This window comes from Geotrypetes seraphini, chromosome 5 (genome assembly GCF_902459505.1).
Source record: "Geotrypetes seraphini chromosome 5, aGeoSer1.1, whole genome shotgun sequence".
Classification (NCBI taxonomy): Eukaryota; Metazoa; Chordata; class Amphibia; order Gymnophiona; family Dermophiidae; genus Geotrypetes; species Geotrypetes seraphini.
Window position 1 is genome coordinate 29,135,854 of NC_047088.1, and position 15,685 is coordinate 29,151,538.

At 46.3% G+C, this 15,685-nt stretch overlaps 1 protein-coding gene across 7 annotated transcripts in view; it reads left to right on the forward strand.

The window, feature by feature from the left end:
• The window catches only part of LOC117361280 (acrosomal protein KIAA1210-like), a 156,027-nt gene that overhangs the window by 92,920 nt on the left and 47,422 nt on the right, over positions 1–15,685 (forward strand). For all 7 annotated transcript variants that reach the window (XM_033946411.1, XM_033946407.1, XM_033946406.1 and 4 more), the window contains 2 exons: positions 870–999; positions 5,427–5,585. In XM_033946411.1, the coding sequence (XP_033802302.1) occupies positions 870–999; positions 5,427–5,585 (289 nt within the window). The remainder of the gene's footprint in view (positions 1–869; positions 1,000–5,426; positions 5,586–15,685) is intronic.

Below are 15,685 nucleotides of genomic sequence, written 5' to 3' on the forward strand. Positions count from 1 at the left end.
CCCAACTCTCTATGTCAGTGGTCTCAAACACGCAGCCCGGGGGCCACATGCGGCCCGCCAGGTACTATTTTGAGGCCCTTGGTATATGTATCATAATCACAAAAGTAAAATAAAACAGTTTTTTGATCATATGCCTCTTTAACTATAAATTACAATATTATTATTAAGACTTAGCCAAAAGGAAAGATTTATAAACTATAAAGTTTTACCTCATGCAAAATTGTCATTTCTTTAATTGTCTATTTTTTCTGAGGCCCTCCAAGTACCTACAAATCCAAAATGTGGCCCTGCAAAGGGTTTGAGTTTGAGACCACTGCTCTATGTCATGTCTGTCTGTCTGTCCAAGTTAGATTGTAAGCTCTTCCAAGCAGGGACTGTCTATTTAATGTCAAAATGGACAGCGCTGTGTACGCCCTTCAGTGCTATAGAAGTGTTAAATAGTAGTATTAGTGGTTGGGCTATGCAAAGTCTGCGCCCACTGTACATGGAGTTTGCACTAATTTTCATAGTGAAATTGTATGCATGCTTTCACTTTGAAACTTGTGAGAAAAATCCCTGCACCTGTTTACACTGATGTGGGCACTATTTCAAAGGAAAAGTTTGTGCATCCTTTTGAAAACAGAAATGTTTGCACAAGCCCTGCCCCTGGGATCTTGTCTCCCTGCCGCTCTTAAAAGTAGATGTGGCATCGACCTAGGTACCCACATGTTGAGTGGGCAGGTTTCTAAAAGCCCATTTCAGCAGGTAAACCACAAATTTACCCACAGGAAATGGCTTCTGAATTTGCCCTCTTAGATTCTCATTAATGTTTTTTGTAATGAGAGAGAGTGTTTCTTATTCCAGCTGCTTTCTTTGTCTTTACTTTCCAGAACTAAAAGGAATATGGGAAACAAAGCCTGGTCCCATGACAGTGTATTCCTTTCAGAACCTGCCTTGGAAAACGAAGCCGGTAACAGGTTATCTCAGGAGAACATTGCAGGGAATGTGAAAGCTTTGCAGGTGAGAATTAGCAGCAGGTGGTATGGCCTTTTGAGCACCTTCTAACTAAAGGTCTGCATGGGAACAGGGATTGCGGGAACACCGCGGTTCCCGTGGGGGTCCTGCGGGAATCCCCCCCCTAACCCACGGGACTCCCACGGGGACCCCCCTCTAGGCAACGGGACTCCCAGGGGATGGAAGGCTTTGGAAGCAGGGTTCGTCCATATAATATAATGGACACGTCAGCCTTAGTAAAAGAGGGGGGTTTATAAGTTAATTACCTGAACAGAAAACAAAAAAAGGGTTCCACCAAAGAGATTCCACAAGGAAAACAAGAGCGCAAACACAAAAGAAACTGGAATTGATGATCCTGTCAGAAGTAATTGCTGCTTTTTATGGGAATGGGCGGGGATGGAGGTAATTCCTTGCGGGGATGGGTGGGGACGGAGAGGATCCTGGTGGGGACGGGTGGGGACGGAGAGGATCCTGGCGGGGACGGGTGGGGATGGGTGGGATTTCTGTCCCCGTGCAACTCTCTACTTCTAACAGCTTCAAGGAAATATTAGCTTGGATTTTTAGTAAGCATTTGTGAGATCAGATATCTAATTCTGTGGCTGATGTATTTTGAAGATGACATAGGCTTCATGGGTGGTTTGTTTGGTTTTTTTTGTTCCTGGTAAAGAGTTATTTGATGAATCTCACCCTCCTCGATCCCCAAGAAAAACATAAAATGTAACGGAGAATAAACAGTCCAGCCTCCACAAAAATATATAATTCAAAAGCAGAAAAATCCACAAAAAACATTTTATCAGGTTTCTTGAATGTTTGCTCTCTGAGGCAGGCCTGTAGAAGCATTTGGGTCCTCTTCTCCTGCAAAAAGATTTTTCTACTCTCTGATTGTTGTCCAGTATGAATCCTAGCAGGTCTCCTTTTCGTAATGGGATGTGAGGCAAATACCTCCTACACTCACTGAACGGTCAGGTCCTTCCTGGAACTCTTTCAACCTCTCTCTAAACAGCTGACGTGAGCTCCTTGATGGAATCCAGAAAAAGTTGCATTCTCTCTCACTGGTACAGCCCATGCTGAACCCCCAGAGCCTTGGAGTATAGAGAGCAGCAGTTTAGTTCTTCTTGACAGCAAATCTTATATCGCGTTTTCCCAAGGGCACTAAAAAAGTTTTTTTGAAATCTTTCAACCCAGAAAATGTTTGAGATCTGAAAATGGTATGAAGTTGAATTTGGAGGGTAAGATGTTAGTCTCTCATGTGAAATTGGGGCAAAAATGCTGTCTGTAGCAGGTGGAATGCGCTGCCTGGTATCCTGTGATTTTGTGATGGGAGACTGAATTTTAAGAAAATGTTAAAAACACAATTACAGTGGTACCTCGGTTTACGAGTGCACCGGTTTGCGAGTGTTTTGCAAGATGAGCAAAACATTTGCAAAATTGGCGCCTCGGAAATCGAGCATGGCTTGATTTACGAGCGCCCCCCCTCCCCCGCGATCCTGCACCCTTCCCCGCAATCCGGCACCCCCCCCCCCCCCGACGTGAACTCGCAGGCCTTGAGCATGTGCAGATGCTCAAGGCCCAGCAGAAGAGGAGGCCGATCTTCGGGCACCGGCACCAAGCACAGGACATGCCGGTGCCGGTGCCCAGGTGCCGGTAAGAAGCGTCGGGGGTGGGGGGTGCCCAATTGCGTTGGGGGGGGTGCCGGATCGCGGCGGGGGGGGGGGGCCGGATCACAGGGGGGGCCTTCGGGGGGAGCAATGCCGGTTCTTGTGGGGGGGGTGCCCAATTGCGTTGGGGGGGTGCCGGATCGCGGCGGGGGGGGGGCCGGATCGCATTGGGGGGAGGGGGGCCGGATCGCAGGGGGGGCCTTCGGGGGGAGCAATGCCGGTTCTTGTGGGGGGGGGGTGCCCAATTGCGTTGGGGGGGTGCCGGATCGCGGCGGGGGGGGGGGGCCGGATCGCAGGGGGGGCCTTCGGGGGGAGCAATGCCGGTTCTTGTGGGGGGGGTGCCCAATTGCGTTGGGGGGGTGCCGGATCGCGGCGGGGGGGGGGCCGGATCGCAGGGGGGGCCTTCGGGGGGAGCAATGCCGGTTCTTGTGGGAGGGGGTGCCCAATTGCGTTGGGGGGGGTGCCGGATCGCGGCGGGGGGGGGGGCCGGATCGCATTGGGGGGAGGGGGCCGGATCGCAGGGGGGCCTTCGGGGGGAGCAATGCCGGTTCTTGTGGGGGGGGGTGCCCAATTGCGTTGGGGGGGTGCCGGATTGCAGCGGGGGGGGGGCCGGATCGCATTGGGGGGAGGGTGCCGGATCGCAGGGGGGGCCTTCGGGGGAGCAATGCCGGTTCTCATGGGGGGGGGAACCTATCAAAGCGAGTTTCCATTATTTCCTATGGGGAAACTCGCTTTGATAAACGAGCATTTTGGATTACGAGCATGCTCCTTGAACGGATTATGCTCGTAATCCAAGGTACCACTGTATTTGTGAATGCCTTCATGTGCTAATGCTATTTGCTGCTGAAGCCTTTCCGTCCTGTAAATGTTTTTATGGGATTTTGTCTTTCCATCTTCCTGGATGAATTTGAAAAAAGGTTTTAATAATGATACTGTTAGTTAATGTTTTAATGTGTTTGTTCTGTTGAAACATGTTTTAGTATTTTTAATATGTATGCATGTAATGTTGTAAACCGCATAGTTTTTGTGCGGTATATAAATTTTTAAATAAATAAATTTTTTTAAAAATTGCTGCCTTCCCAGCTCCCTGACTCATTTTGATACCTTGAATCACCCTTAAGCCCCGCCTTCACTCTTGGGTAGGGTCACCAGACATCTGGATTCCCCCAGACATGTCCTCCTTTTGAGGGGGGAGGGGTCCAGACGGCTTTTCAAAACTCGACGCTGTGTCTGGGTTTTGAAAAGCTTCCAGCAAATCGCCGTCGGGCAGGAGGGCGGCCGCGCATGCGACATCATCTCGTTGCGTTCGCACATGTACGGATGCCCTCCTGCCCGACGAGAGCAGGCAGGGGGGGCGGGATTAGGGACGGGACTGGGGCATAATGGGGTGGGGATGGGTGGACCTGGGGGCAGGTCTAGGGTTCTGGATTTTCTGTTTGGAAAATGTGGCCTCAAATGTAGCAAAACTCCTTAACCTAGAAACTTCCCTATTTCCATAAATATGCTTATCTTAATAGAACTGTAGGATCTTCTACATACGACTGTGCTTCCTTACCAAGCTTTCTGAGACTGTGACTCATTTTAGCTAACAAGCCTAATGGTTAGTGCATCAGCCTGATGACTAAGGAAACTGAATTTGAGTCTCACTACAGCTCCTTGTGATTCTAGGCAAGTCACTTAACCCTCTAGTGCCCCAGCTACAAAATAAATGCCTATATATAATATGTAAACTGCTTTGATTGTAACCATAGAAAGACAGTACAGTGGTACCTCGGTTTACGAGTGCACCGGTTTGCGAGTGTTTTGCAAGACGAGCAAAACATTTGCAAAATTGGCACCTCGGAAACCGAGCGTGGCTCGATTTACGAGCGCCCTCCCCCCGCGATCCGGCATCCCCCCCGATGCAATCGGACACCCCCCGCCGCTTCTTACTGTCATCTGGGCACCGGCACCGGCATGTCCTGTGCTTGGTGCCAGTGCCCGAAGATCGGCCTCCTCTTCTGCTGGGCCTTGAGCATCTGGGCCTCTTCTCCCTTGAAAAGAGGAGACTGAGAGGGGACATGATCGAAACATTCAAAATACTGAAGGGAATAGACTTAGCAGATAAAGACAGATTGTTCACCCTCTCCAAGGTAGGGAAAGCGAGAGGGCACTCTCTAAAGTTGAAAGGGTTTAGATTCCGTACAAACGTAGGGAAGTTCTTCTTCACCCAGAGAGTGGTAGAAATATGGAACGCTCTTCCAGAAGCTGTTGTAGGGGAAAACATCGTCCAGGGTTTCAAGACTAAGCTGGACAAATTCCTGATAAACTGGGACGAGCACAGGTGAGGCTGGACTCATTTTAGAGCACTGGTTTTTAGCTTGGGGGCCGCCACGTGAGCGGACTGCTGGGCACGATGGACCACGTTGACCCAGCAGCAGCAATTCTGATGTTCATACTGCAGTCTTGGGTGCTTTTTTTTTTCTAGGAAATGAGAATGTAGCAGAAGTAGCTAATGGAGCCTAAAAAATTATTATTTTTTTATTTTAGTTATTTATATTGCACCTATTAATTGTCTAAGAGGTTTGCTTTCGGGTATTCGAGTCATTTGTCCCTATCTGTCCCAGTGGAGGATAGAGTGACTTGGCCAAGGTCACAAGGAGCAGTGCGGGACTTGAACCCACAACTTCAGCGTAGTGAACTAGAAAGAATTTCACAAGGAAAGGAGGGCTGCAGGAAAGAACCTCATCCTATCGCATGCTCCTTTTTCTTGCTGACATCATTATTTCTCCTCAGCTTCAGTTAAAGCAGAACATCCGAGTTGGATCTCCTCCTCAGCTCATAATGAGCGGGAAATCCGAAGATGTGGGCACAGTTTCTGAGGATGATGGATTGCCTAGAAGCCCCCCCGAGATCTCCACTCTTCAGGAAATCCTTACATCTACTTCAAGCAAGGTGTGTGGAGTCTTATGTACTGTAGCTCTGTGAGATAAAGAGACAAATGGGGATGTTTAGCTTCTTTTAGAGATTTCTTCCCCTAGATATTTCTTAAGCTGGTCTTGGAAGAGCTCATTAGCCATTCTGATTTTCAGAATATCAACCCAAGTGGTGAACCCGAAGTCAACCGGGTGGGTCAACAGTAGTTTGGGTAGGTACATATTTCCTCTCCTGCTCTCCCCCTGGTACCTCCTCCTCCAGATTTCATACAACTTAGCAAGTGGGGATCCCTCCGCTTCGTCAGCTAACAACATTGGCAACCTACAAAGTTGTAAACCTTTGTCGAAGACCTTAGTGCCAACACCCTGCACATGCTCAGTTCTTGCACATGACCTGATCATGTATGGGGTGCTAGGTCAGCCCCCAGAGCCTGATTAAGACATAGGCAAACTAGGTATGTACCTCAGGCCCAAAGGCCCACTGCTATGAATGTGCCTATGTGCATGCAAAATGAGAAGTTTTCAGCCTGGCGAATTTGCCCAGTTAGCTATTAAGTTTCCTGAACAAATTCCTTCAAATACTGTCCTAATAACTGCCTTCTCTGTGTCTATATCTTTTGAAAGTGATTAAAAAAAAAAATAATAATAATAATTTTTTTTGCAGTTTCCATTTGTGAAGCTTTTCTCACATGCAGACTTCGTTTATACATAAATTGTGTTGTCTCTTGACACCTCTAGTTTGTACCAGAGGCAATGGAGGGTGAAAATGACTTCCACAACTTCTTTGGTTCTTGGCTCACTGCTCCAGAGCTGCCCAATTCCAGGAGGGAGACTTTTTCGACAATCCAGTGGTTTGAACTTGCATCCCAATTCAGTAACATAGTAACATAAGTAGATGATGGCAGATAAAGACCCGAATAGTCCATCCAGTCTGCCCAACTTGATTCAATTTAAATTTTATTTTATTTTTTTCTTCTTAGCTATTTCTGGGCAAGAATCCAAAGCTCTAACCAGTACTGTGCTTGGGCTCCAACTGCTGAAGTCTCCGTCAAAGCTCACTCCAGCCCATCCACACCCTCCCAGCCGTTGAAGCCCTCCCCAGCCCATCCTCAACCCAAGGCCATTAACAGACACATACCATGCAAGTCCGCCCAATGCTGGCCTTAGTTCTTCAATATTTACTATTATTTTCTGATTCTAGATCCTCTGTGTTCATCCCATGCTTCTTTGAATTCCATCACTGTTTTCCTCTCCACCACCTCTCTCGGGAGCGCATTCCAGGCATTCACCACCCTCTCCATAAAGAAGAATTTCCTTACATTGCTCTTGAGTCTATCACCCCTCAACCTCAAATTATGTCCTCTGGTTTTACCATTTTCCTTTCTCTGGAAAAGATTTTGTTCTACATTAATACCTTTCAAGTACTTGAACGTCAGAATCGTATCTCCCCTGTCCCTCCTTTCTTGTAGGGTATACATATTCAGGGCTTCCAGTCTCTCCTTATATGTCTTCTGGCGCAATGTGCAATTTGAAGTCCCTGATACTACCAAGTGAAATCAGCACTTCATGCAGTGGTGTAATAAAGGGGGGGAGAGGGGGCTGCAGAATGCCCCGGGTGCCATGTCAGTGGGGGGTGCCGGCATGTCACTGCCCCGCCACACCACGACCCACTCGTGCCATCCCGCCTTCCTACCCCGTACCTCTCTAGACCTTCGCTGGCGTGAGCAACTTCTCCTGCCTGTTGCTTGCACCAGTCTGGTTCCCCTCTGAATCGCTTCCGGGTCACGGGGCCAGGAAGTGACGTCAGAGGGGAATCGAATGCTGGCACTAGGAGCATGCTGGAGAAAAGCAACTCGCGGCGGTGAAGTTTTAGAGGTACGGGGAAGAGAGAGCGTGAATTTGGAGTGGGAGGGGGGAAGGAACAGGGGCACGGGGAAGGGTGGGGCACTGCTCTGGGCACCTCCTACCCTTACGATGCCACTAACTTCATGTTCTATAATGTATCAGGATAAGGTTGCAGAAATCCAGGACTAGTTCAGAGTCTCCTTCCTGGAACTGGATAACTTGGCAGCTCTCCATTTCTAAACATTAAGCCTCTCCATTTGAGGCATGTGCTTTCACTGTACTCCTGCTTACCCACAAAGTATTATTCCCACCATGCCCACATATAGGTTCTTCACTTTCCCTGCCTCTTCTGTTAAAGTGAACTATTGGGGGGAGAGGGGGGAGAAAAGTAAATCCTAGAGAAAGGAAAAGAGGATATTTTTTCAGGGGGACCTGCAACTGTATAGTTAATTCGACCCTGCTTTCTCCACAGGTTTCTCAGCCAAAATGGTTGCCAGGACTTCCCACAAAATTGCTGTGGAAGGTCCCAGCAGCCAATTTGGAACTGGTGGCAGCATACGTAGCTGCTGACTGGAGATTGCTCTGCCTATGCATTTTTGTGCTGTTCATGCCACTGTTTTTTGAGTGCTGCCCCATTTGTGGTGTCTTGGCCTGTTCATGCCGGGCAGAATCGCATGTCCTGCCTATTTTCTTCTCCAAATGGATGTCTTATGCATTATGAGAGAGGTGCCTCAAGGTCTTTTTTCCTGCAAAGCACAGAGAGAAAATGATCATTTCACCTTCTAGCTTCCAATTACCAAGCACCCTCCAGGAAATTGCTTCCTCCCAGACTAACAGACTTTGTGCATCTAAGTACCCCAGGAGACCTTGAATATCAATTCCACTTCTGATGCTGGTCTGGCCACTAAACCCACCCCTGTACCAACTAAATACTAATGCCCAAAGTGTGTTGGGGGCTTTCAGCTGCTCGTAGGGCTACTTTGCCCCTCTCTCAGTTCTTTATGGTCTTTGTACCAATGTTGATGCTTTAACTTCTTCCGCTCAATGTTAGTGCAATTTTAACCCCTCTTCCTGTGCTTGGGGAGAGGGGGGGGGGGGTCCCCACCAATGTTGATGTTCTGGCCATCCCCTGGTGCCTTAGGGACTGAATGCTGTTACCACTTTACTCAACTCCTGGTGCCTTGGAGTTTTCCTGTCACTGTTTATTTCTTGATTTCACATGTTGTTATAATCCTATTGCTTCAGAATCTGTTTCAATTGTAGTACAGATGAAAACGATCTTTGACAGTGTTCTCAACCCAGTACTTGGGCACACCCAGCCAATCAGGTTTTTAGAATTACCCCAATGAATATGCATAAACCTAACAACTACTATTCAGGACTCCCAATTCAATAAATAGGTTGTTTACAGTATTACTACACACAATATAAGCTATTACTTCTATTGTTCAATTTTCAAAAATATTTTTAATAATTATTAATCCACCTTTTATTAATCAATCAGTAAATAATTTTTCCTTTTTATATCATTATATACTATAAATTACTCACACCAGAACTTTGCTGCACACCAAACAACCACATTCACTCATGAGATAAATTTGCATGCACTTCCTCATCCTATGCAAATCCATCTCATGTTTATATATTGCGGGTATCCCCAAAACCTGTCTGGCTAGGTATGCTCTGAGGACTGGCTTGAGAACGACTGGTCAAGTAATCCTCCATGCACTTCTCAGAAGGACTCATTTACCCCATAGAATTCTGACCCTGTGTGCAGAAAGTCTGTAGTTTTAATACCAAAGTCAATACCATTCAGTGGCATGCAGTGAGAGCTTTCATGGGACTTGGCTATACGGCCCTGATTTTTTTTTTGTTTACTTTTTGCTTGATGCAGTTTGCAGCCTGCTTGACCAGTCAAACTGCATTAAACAAAATGTAAACCAAAAAAAAAAAAGCAGGGCTCGTGGGCTGGGGATTCTCTGAACCCCGTGAAGGCCCTGACAGTACTGATCTGAATTTGATTGGCTGAGCAGCATCTGCCTGTTGCCTGCTCATCCAATCAAATTCAGAGCAGTGCCCTCTGGGCCTTTAGAGGGTGGGGCGAATCCCCTGAAGACCCTGACCGCACGCCACTGATACCATTTTATCTCTCGCATTGCCTCTCTTTCCATGCCTTGGGCTATTCATTCTACTCCTTGTGCCTGTCTGAATATGGCAAGGAGTCTCTTGCTCTTTGCTCCTCTTTTGGCTCCAAGAGGTATTCACGCCACTTTCAATGTCTTGGAATGGTGGTGTCTCTATACCAGAATCTACCAGCAAGAAGAGACAAGTTAATTTAATCTTGTATTTTTAATGGATATAACTAATGGACAGACTGGATAGACTATTCAGGTCTTTATCTGCCGTCATTTATTATGTTTCTATGTAATTAAAAATGGATGAAAACTCTGTTAAGAATGTAAAATCGTGTTCCCTGATGACTATAATGGACTCGAATGATCTGAATAATGTTGACTACGAAGACAGTCCAAACGGGTGATTCAAGACAAACCAAACCCAAACGTTTTGCTGGACATCCCTGGTACACACATACAAGCACAAGATATTTCATTTCCTAGCATCAATCTCTCTACTTTCTCATTCCTGTCTCCCCCCTTTCCCTCATCTGATCTCTCCATTCCACCCTGACCCCTTCCCCTCCTCTAATCTCCCTGCCAGCTGTTTCCTTCCTTTTTTCCTTCCCCCTTCCCTCCTCCCCCTGTCCAACAGTAACTTTCTTCCCCTCCCAGCAGCATCTCTCCTTCTTCTTCCCTCTAGGTCCAGTAGCAGCTGTCCCTTTTGTCCAGCAGCTTCCCAGCCTTCCCTTCTCTCCTCTCCTCCCCTCCCAGCAGCATCTCTCCTTTTCCCTCCCTCCAGGTCCAGTAGCAGCTGTCCTTTTATTTTCCCTTGTCCAGCAGCTTCCCAGCCTCCAACAGTGGCTTTCTCCCCTCCCAGCAGCTCTCAGTACTTGCCAGAGCAGCGATTTACTAAGGCAGCCTTGGGTCCTTTGATGGGTCGCACCGCCTCTGAGGAAAGAGGAAGTTGCATCATCAGAGGAGGGCAGTGACTCGGCAAAAGCCCCAAGGCTGCCAAAGTGAATCGTTGCGCTGGCAAGTACTGAGAGCTGCTGGGAGGGGAGAAAGCCACTGTGGGAGGTTCCCCATGATCTCGCCGGCCCTGCACGGACCGGCAGGAATTTTCTGGGGACCGGTTCAAACCCCGCTGCTGCTCCTTGTGACCCTGGGCAAGTCACTTAATCCTCCATAGCCCCAGGTACGTTAGATAGATTGTGAGCCCCCCGGGACAGATATAGTGAAAATGCTTGAGTACCTGATTGTAGAACCGCTTAGATAACCTTGATAGGCGGTATATAAAAAAAGCTAATAAACTTGAACTTAATAAACACTGCTCTAGACCAGGGGTGGGCAATGAAGGCCAGAATCCAGTCGGGTTTTTAGGATTTCCCCAATGAATATGCATGAGATCCATTTGCTTGCAATGGGAGGCAGTGCGTGCAAATAGATCTCATGCATACAGTGCTCTCCTGTGAATTTGCGGTCAGCGGTTCACGGTCCCGGTCATTCACAGTATTTTCCGACCGCGAACCCCCGATCAGGAGAGGACAGCTGGAGAGGCAAGAGAGAGCAGCCGGAGCGCCAGCGAGTGAAGGAAATCGCTCACTGTATGCTTCGACCACCTTTTCCTGTACTAAAGTCGGGCCTCACCAATCAGGAGCTGCTTTGACACGCAACTCCTGATTGGTAAGGCCCAACTTTAGTACAGGAAGAGGCAGTCGGAGCATACAGTGAGTGATTTCCTTCACGCCAGCGCTCCGGCTGCTCTCTCCTGCCTCTCCCGCTGCCCTCTCCAGTCTCCCCCCACGAAAAACCGTATTCACGGTTTTTTAAGATTCTTGGGGGTTCCTGGAACAGTACTGTATTCATTGGAGAAATCCTGAAAACTTGATTGGATTCTGGCCCTCCTTTCCCACCCCTGCTCTAGACAGTCGTCTAATCCTAAATCAGAGAGTGAATTACTGGCAATCAGCTTGTTGTAAAGAAACCCACTTTGCTTAAATCCTCTTGCCCTGCTGTAAAGAAAACTGTCCGTAGCACTGCTCTAGCCTGTTGAAGAGAAGGTATCATGCTGTCTGGAACATCTATCAGACAAGAATTTAAAATATATCTGATTGTGAAATGAGAGAGAAATATACTGCCCCCAAAGTTCAAACGCAGTTGGCTTCCCAAGAGTTCTTGGGCATGACATTAAAGAAGATATTTGGTATTTCACTGTCTAGCTAATTTACAGATGCCAGGAAGCCACAGATGTTTAAATTCAGGCAGGAGATTGTCTGCTGAAGCTATTAATTGATGACCCCAATGCAGTGCCAAAAAAGCAAGGCAAGAAACAGTGAAATCATTCAAACGAAAAATGACGAGTTTAACAGGCAGGATGCGGAAGGGAATTCCCGATGTTTTATCAGTGGCAAGAAATTAAGCCCTGTGTGTAAACCTCATTTCGTATCTTTGCGGTTCACGATCCACGCGGCAGCCATATTTGAAAACCAAACTTAGGAGCCCTTTCACTAAAGCCAGGGCAAAAGTGGCCTTATCGTGGGCCTTTGCCATGCGCCAAAGCCACTCTTGCCACGGCTGGAAATGGGCTGATTTCCCCCATTTTCCTAATTAATGGCCACACACTTATTGTGCCGTTAGTGTGAGGCCATTAAAAAAATGTATTTATTTGTTCATTCAATTTTCTATACCATGCTCCCAGAGAAGCTCAGGATGGTTTACATTAATTTTATTCAGGTACTCAAGCATTTTTCCCTGTCTGTCCCAGCAGGCTCAAAATCTATCTAAAGTACCTAATCTAATCTTTAGTCTTATATACCGGGTCATTCCCAAAAGGACTCAAACCGGTTAACAGTAGAGGCGTAGTCAGTAGAAGGAAGAAGGTGTTGATGCCCCTGTACAGGTCATTGGTGAGGCCCCACTTGGAGTATTGTGTTCAGTTTTGGAGACCGTATCTGGCGAAAGACGTAAGAAGACGAGGCGGTCCAGAGGAGGGCGACGAAAATGATAGGAGGCTTGCGCCAGAAGACGTATGAGGAGAGACTGGAAGCCCTGAATATGTATACCCTAGAGGAAAGGAGAGACAGGGGAGATATGATTCAGACGTTCAAATACTTAAAGGGTATTAACGTAGAACAAAATCTTTTCCAGAGAAAGGAAAATGGTAAAACCAGAGGACATAATTTGAGGTTGAGGGGTGGTAGATTCAGGGGCAATGTTAGGAAATTCTACTTTACGGAGAGGGTGGTGGATGCCTGGAATGCGCTCCCGAGAGAGGTGGTGGAGAGTAAAACTGTGACTGAGTTCAAAGAAGCGTGGGATGAACACAGAAGATTTAGAATCAGAAAATAATATTAAAGATTGAACTAGGCCAGTTACTGGGCAGACTTGTACGGTCTGTGTCTGTTTATGGCCGTTTGGAGGAGGATGGGCAGGGGAGGGCTTCAATGGCTGGGAGGGTGTAGATGGGCTGGAGTAAGTCTTAACAGAGATTTCGGCAGTTGGAACCCAAGCACAGTACCGGGAAAAGCTTTGGATTCTCGCCCAGAAATAGCTAAGAAGAAAAAAAAAAAATTTAAATTGAATCAGGTTGGGCAGACTGGATGGACCATTCGGGTCTTTATCTGCCGTCATCTACTATGTTACTATCTTAAGACCATAGATAAACAGTGGGAGGCACTGAGGCAGTGGGAGGATTAAACGACTTACCCAGGGTCACAAGGAGCAGCGTGGGTTTGAACCCACAACCTCGGGGTGCTGAGGCTGTAGCTTTAACCACTGCGCCTCTACTGCCATCTGTTTTAAGAACATAAGAATTGCCGCTGCTGGATCAGGCCCCCTGCGCTAATCCCCACAGCAGTGCCTCATGGCCTAACTGATTAGAGCTGTCACACCCACTTTCCACCCTGTAACACGCCCCTTCCCGGAAAATTAAAAATATTTTTAACGTGCGGTATACACACACAAATTGCCCATTTTACCAAGGGATGCCAGCGCATGATCTGCGGTAAGCCCTTTTGATGTGTGGTAAGCACACGCAGTTTAGTAAAAGAACCCCTAAGTGGTCCACATGAGCACTTGCTAATACCAGTTTTGTCGGTGGCAAGGGCTTACTTGGTAATCCCATGCTACCCAGTTAATGCAAAATAATGTAGCTGTGCTAACTGATTGGTATTAGAATAGCCAGTCTCTACCCTCTCTGGGAATTTTGTCATTCAAGTGTAACCTGCAAACATTTCAGAGATACTGCGGGATACCTGAGTGCATCTCATCGTGTACCATTTTAAGTTGTGTTAGGCTTGCGTTGGTACCTAATGCAGCTCAGGATAAGTAAGGACTAGAGAATGACATGGGGACAAATTTATCCCTGTCCCCTCAAGAACTCAATTTCAAAATCCCATCCTCGCAAGTTGTCGCTGTCCCTGCCCCATTCCTGTAAGCTCTGCCTTAACTGCACAAGCCTCGAACACTTATGATTTTAAAGTGTTTGAGACTTGTGCAAATGAGAATAGAGCTTGCAGGAATGGGGCAGGGACAGGAAAAGGACTCACCGGGACAGGAAAATGAGTTCCCGTGGGGACGGAGAAAAATTTGTCCCTGTGTCGTTCTCTACTTGGGAGAACAGTATAGAAAATTGAATAAATAAATAGTGTGAAGAGTTTCAGCCTCTGATAACCAGAGCTGGTATTGTGACATCATAATGCCTCATTCCACCAATGCATAATAATAATTTTATTCTTATATACCGCCAAAGCCATAGTAGTTCGAGGCGTAAGAGCCAACCTCATCAGTGATGTCACAGTGGATTGATTGCCTTTACCAGTGGTGTACCTAGCATATGTGACACCCGGGGCCCATTATTTTTTTGACACCTCCCCCCATCTATATGAAAAATATGATTTTTAGTAACAATCTACATATTGCACAAGAGTGTACCTAGGAAAAGGTATCATCTTAAACACTGCAGTGAGCACTAGAACACCAACACATACATTGTAAAACTAAACAAACCAGATCCTGCACAGTCAATTGATCCTGTACAGTCGATGCTATCAGAAAGCCATGTCCCTTCGCCCAATATGGAATAATCACAAACTAAAAATAGAAATATGTAGACAAAAGTTAAACTGAACTGCCAAGAAACCAGACTCTGCATACAATGCAACACCACAACACCACAAAAACAGTAATACATGTCCTCTAATACTGTGCAAAATATAAAGACAGTAGATGTAAATTTGAAAAAACTGATACATAACAATCACCACTTTTCTCTTTATTTGTTAATTTGTAATAAGAAAATACCATTTTATTGGACTAATCCCCGTAAGCTCGGTCCTCATCCCCACAAACCACCTGATTCCATCCACACAAGCCTTGAATTGTTTTATATTGAACTTATTATATTAAAGTATAAAAAGAAACAATATTCTGTAAAATTGTCAATTTATAAATCAGCGTCTTCTCCCCACTCTCTCTTCCTCATTTCCCTTCAGCGTCCTCAGCCCACTCTCTCTCCACTTTCCTTCAGCACATGCACATAAAAACAAGCATGTAATTTTATATCATTTTCATTCTATTCATTCATAGAAATTAAAGTCTAAATAATGCCAGTCACATAACAAAACATGATTTTACAAAAATAATTCCCTGCACAGTCAAGCCTGCAAGGATTACTAGATATCTTTCAGCAGCTCCCCTCCCTCCCTCCCCCTACCTTCGTGGCCAAGTGAAAATGATCTACCAACAATAAAATTTTAAAAACACAAAGCACCCTGTACGCAGAAAAACTGTTAATTATCATTTATATTCAGCGGGTTTTCAAAGAGGTCAAGGCAGATGACTTTATGCAATGTTACCTCAGTAACAACTATACAAAAATAGACAAATATACCCCCTCCCTTTTTATTAAACCGCAATAGCGTTTTTTAGCGCAGGGATGCCCCGCACTGCTCTCAATGCTTATAGGCTCCCTGTGCTAAAAATTGCTATTGCGGTTTAGTAAAAGGGGGCCATAGTGCAAAATATAGACAGCACATATAAATTCTCAAAACGGACACATTTTGATCACTAAATTGAAAATAAAATCATTTTTCCTACCTTTGTTTGGTAATTTCATCAGTCTCTGGCTGCACTTTATTCTTCTGACTGTACATCC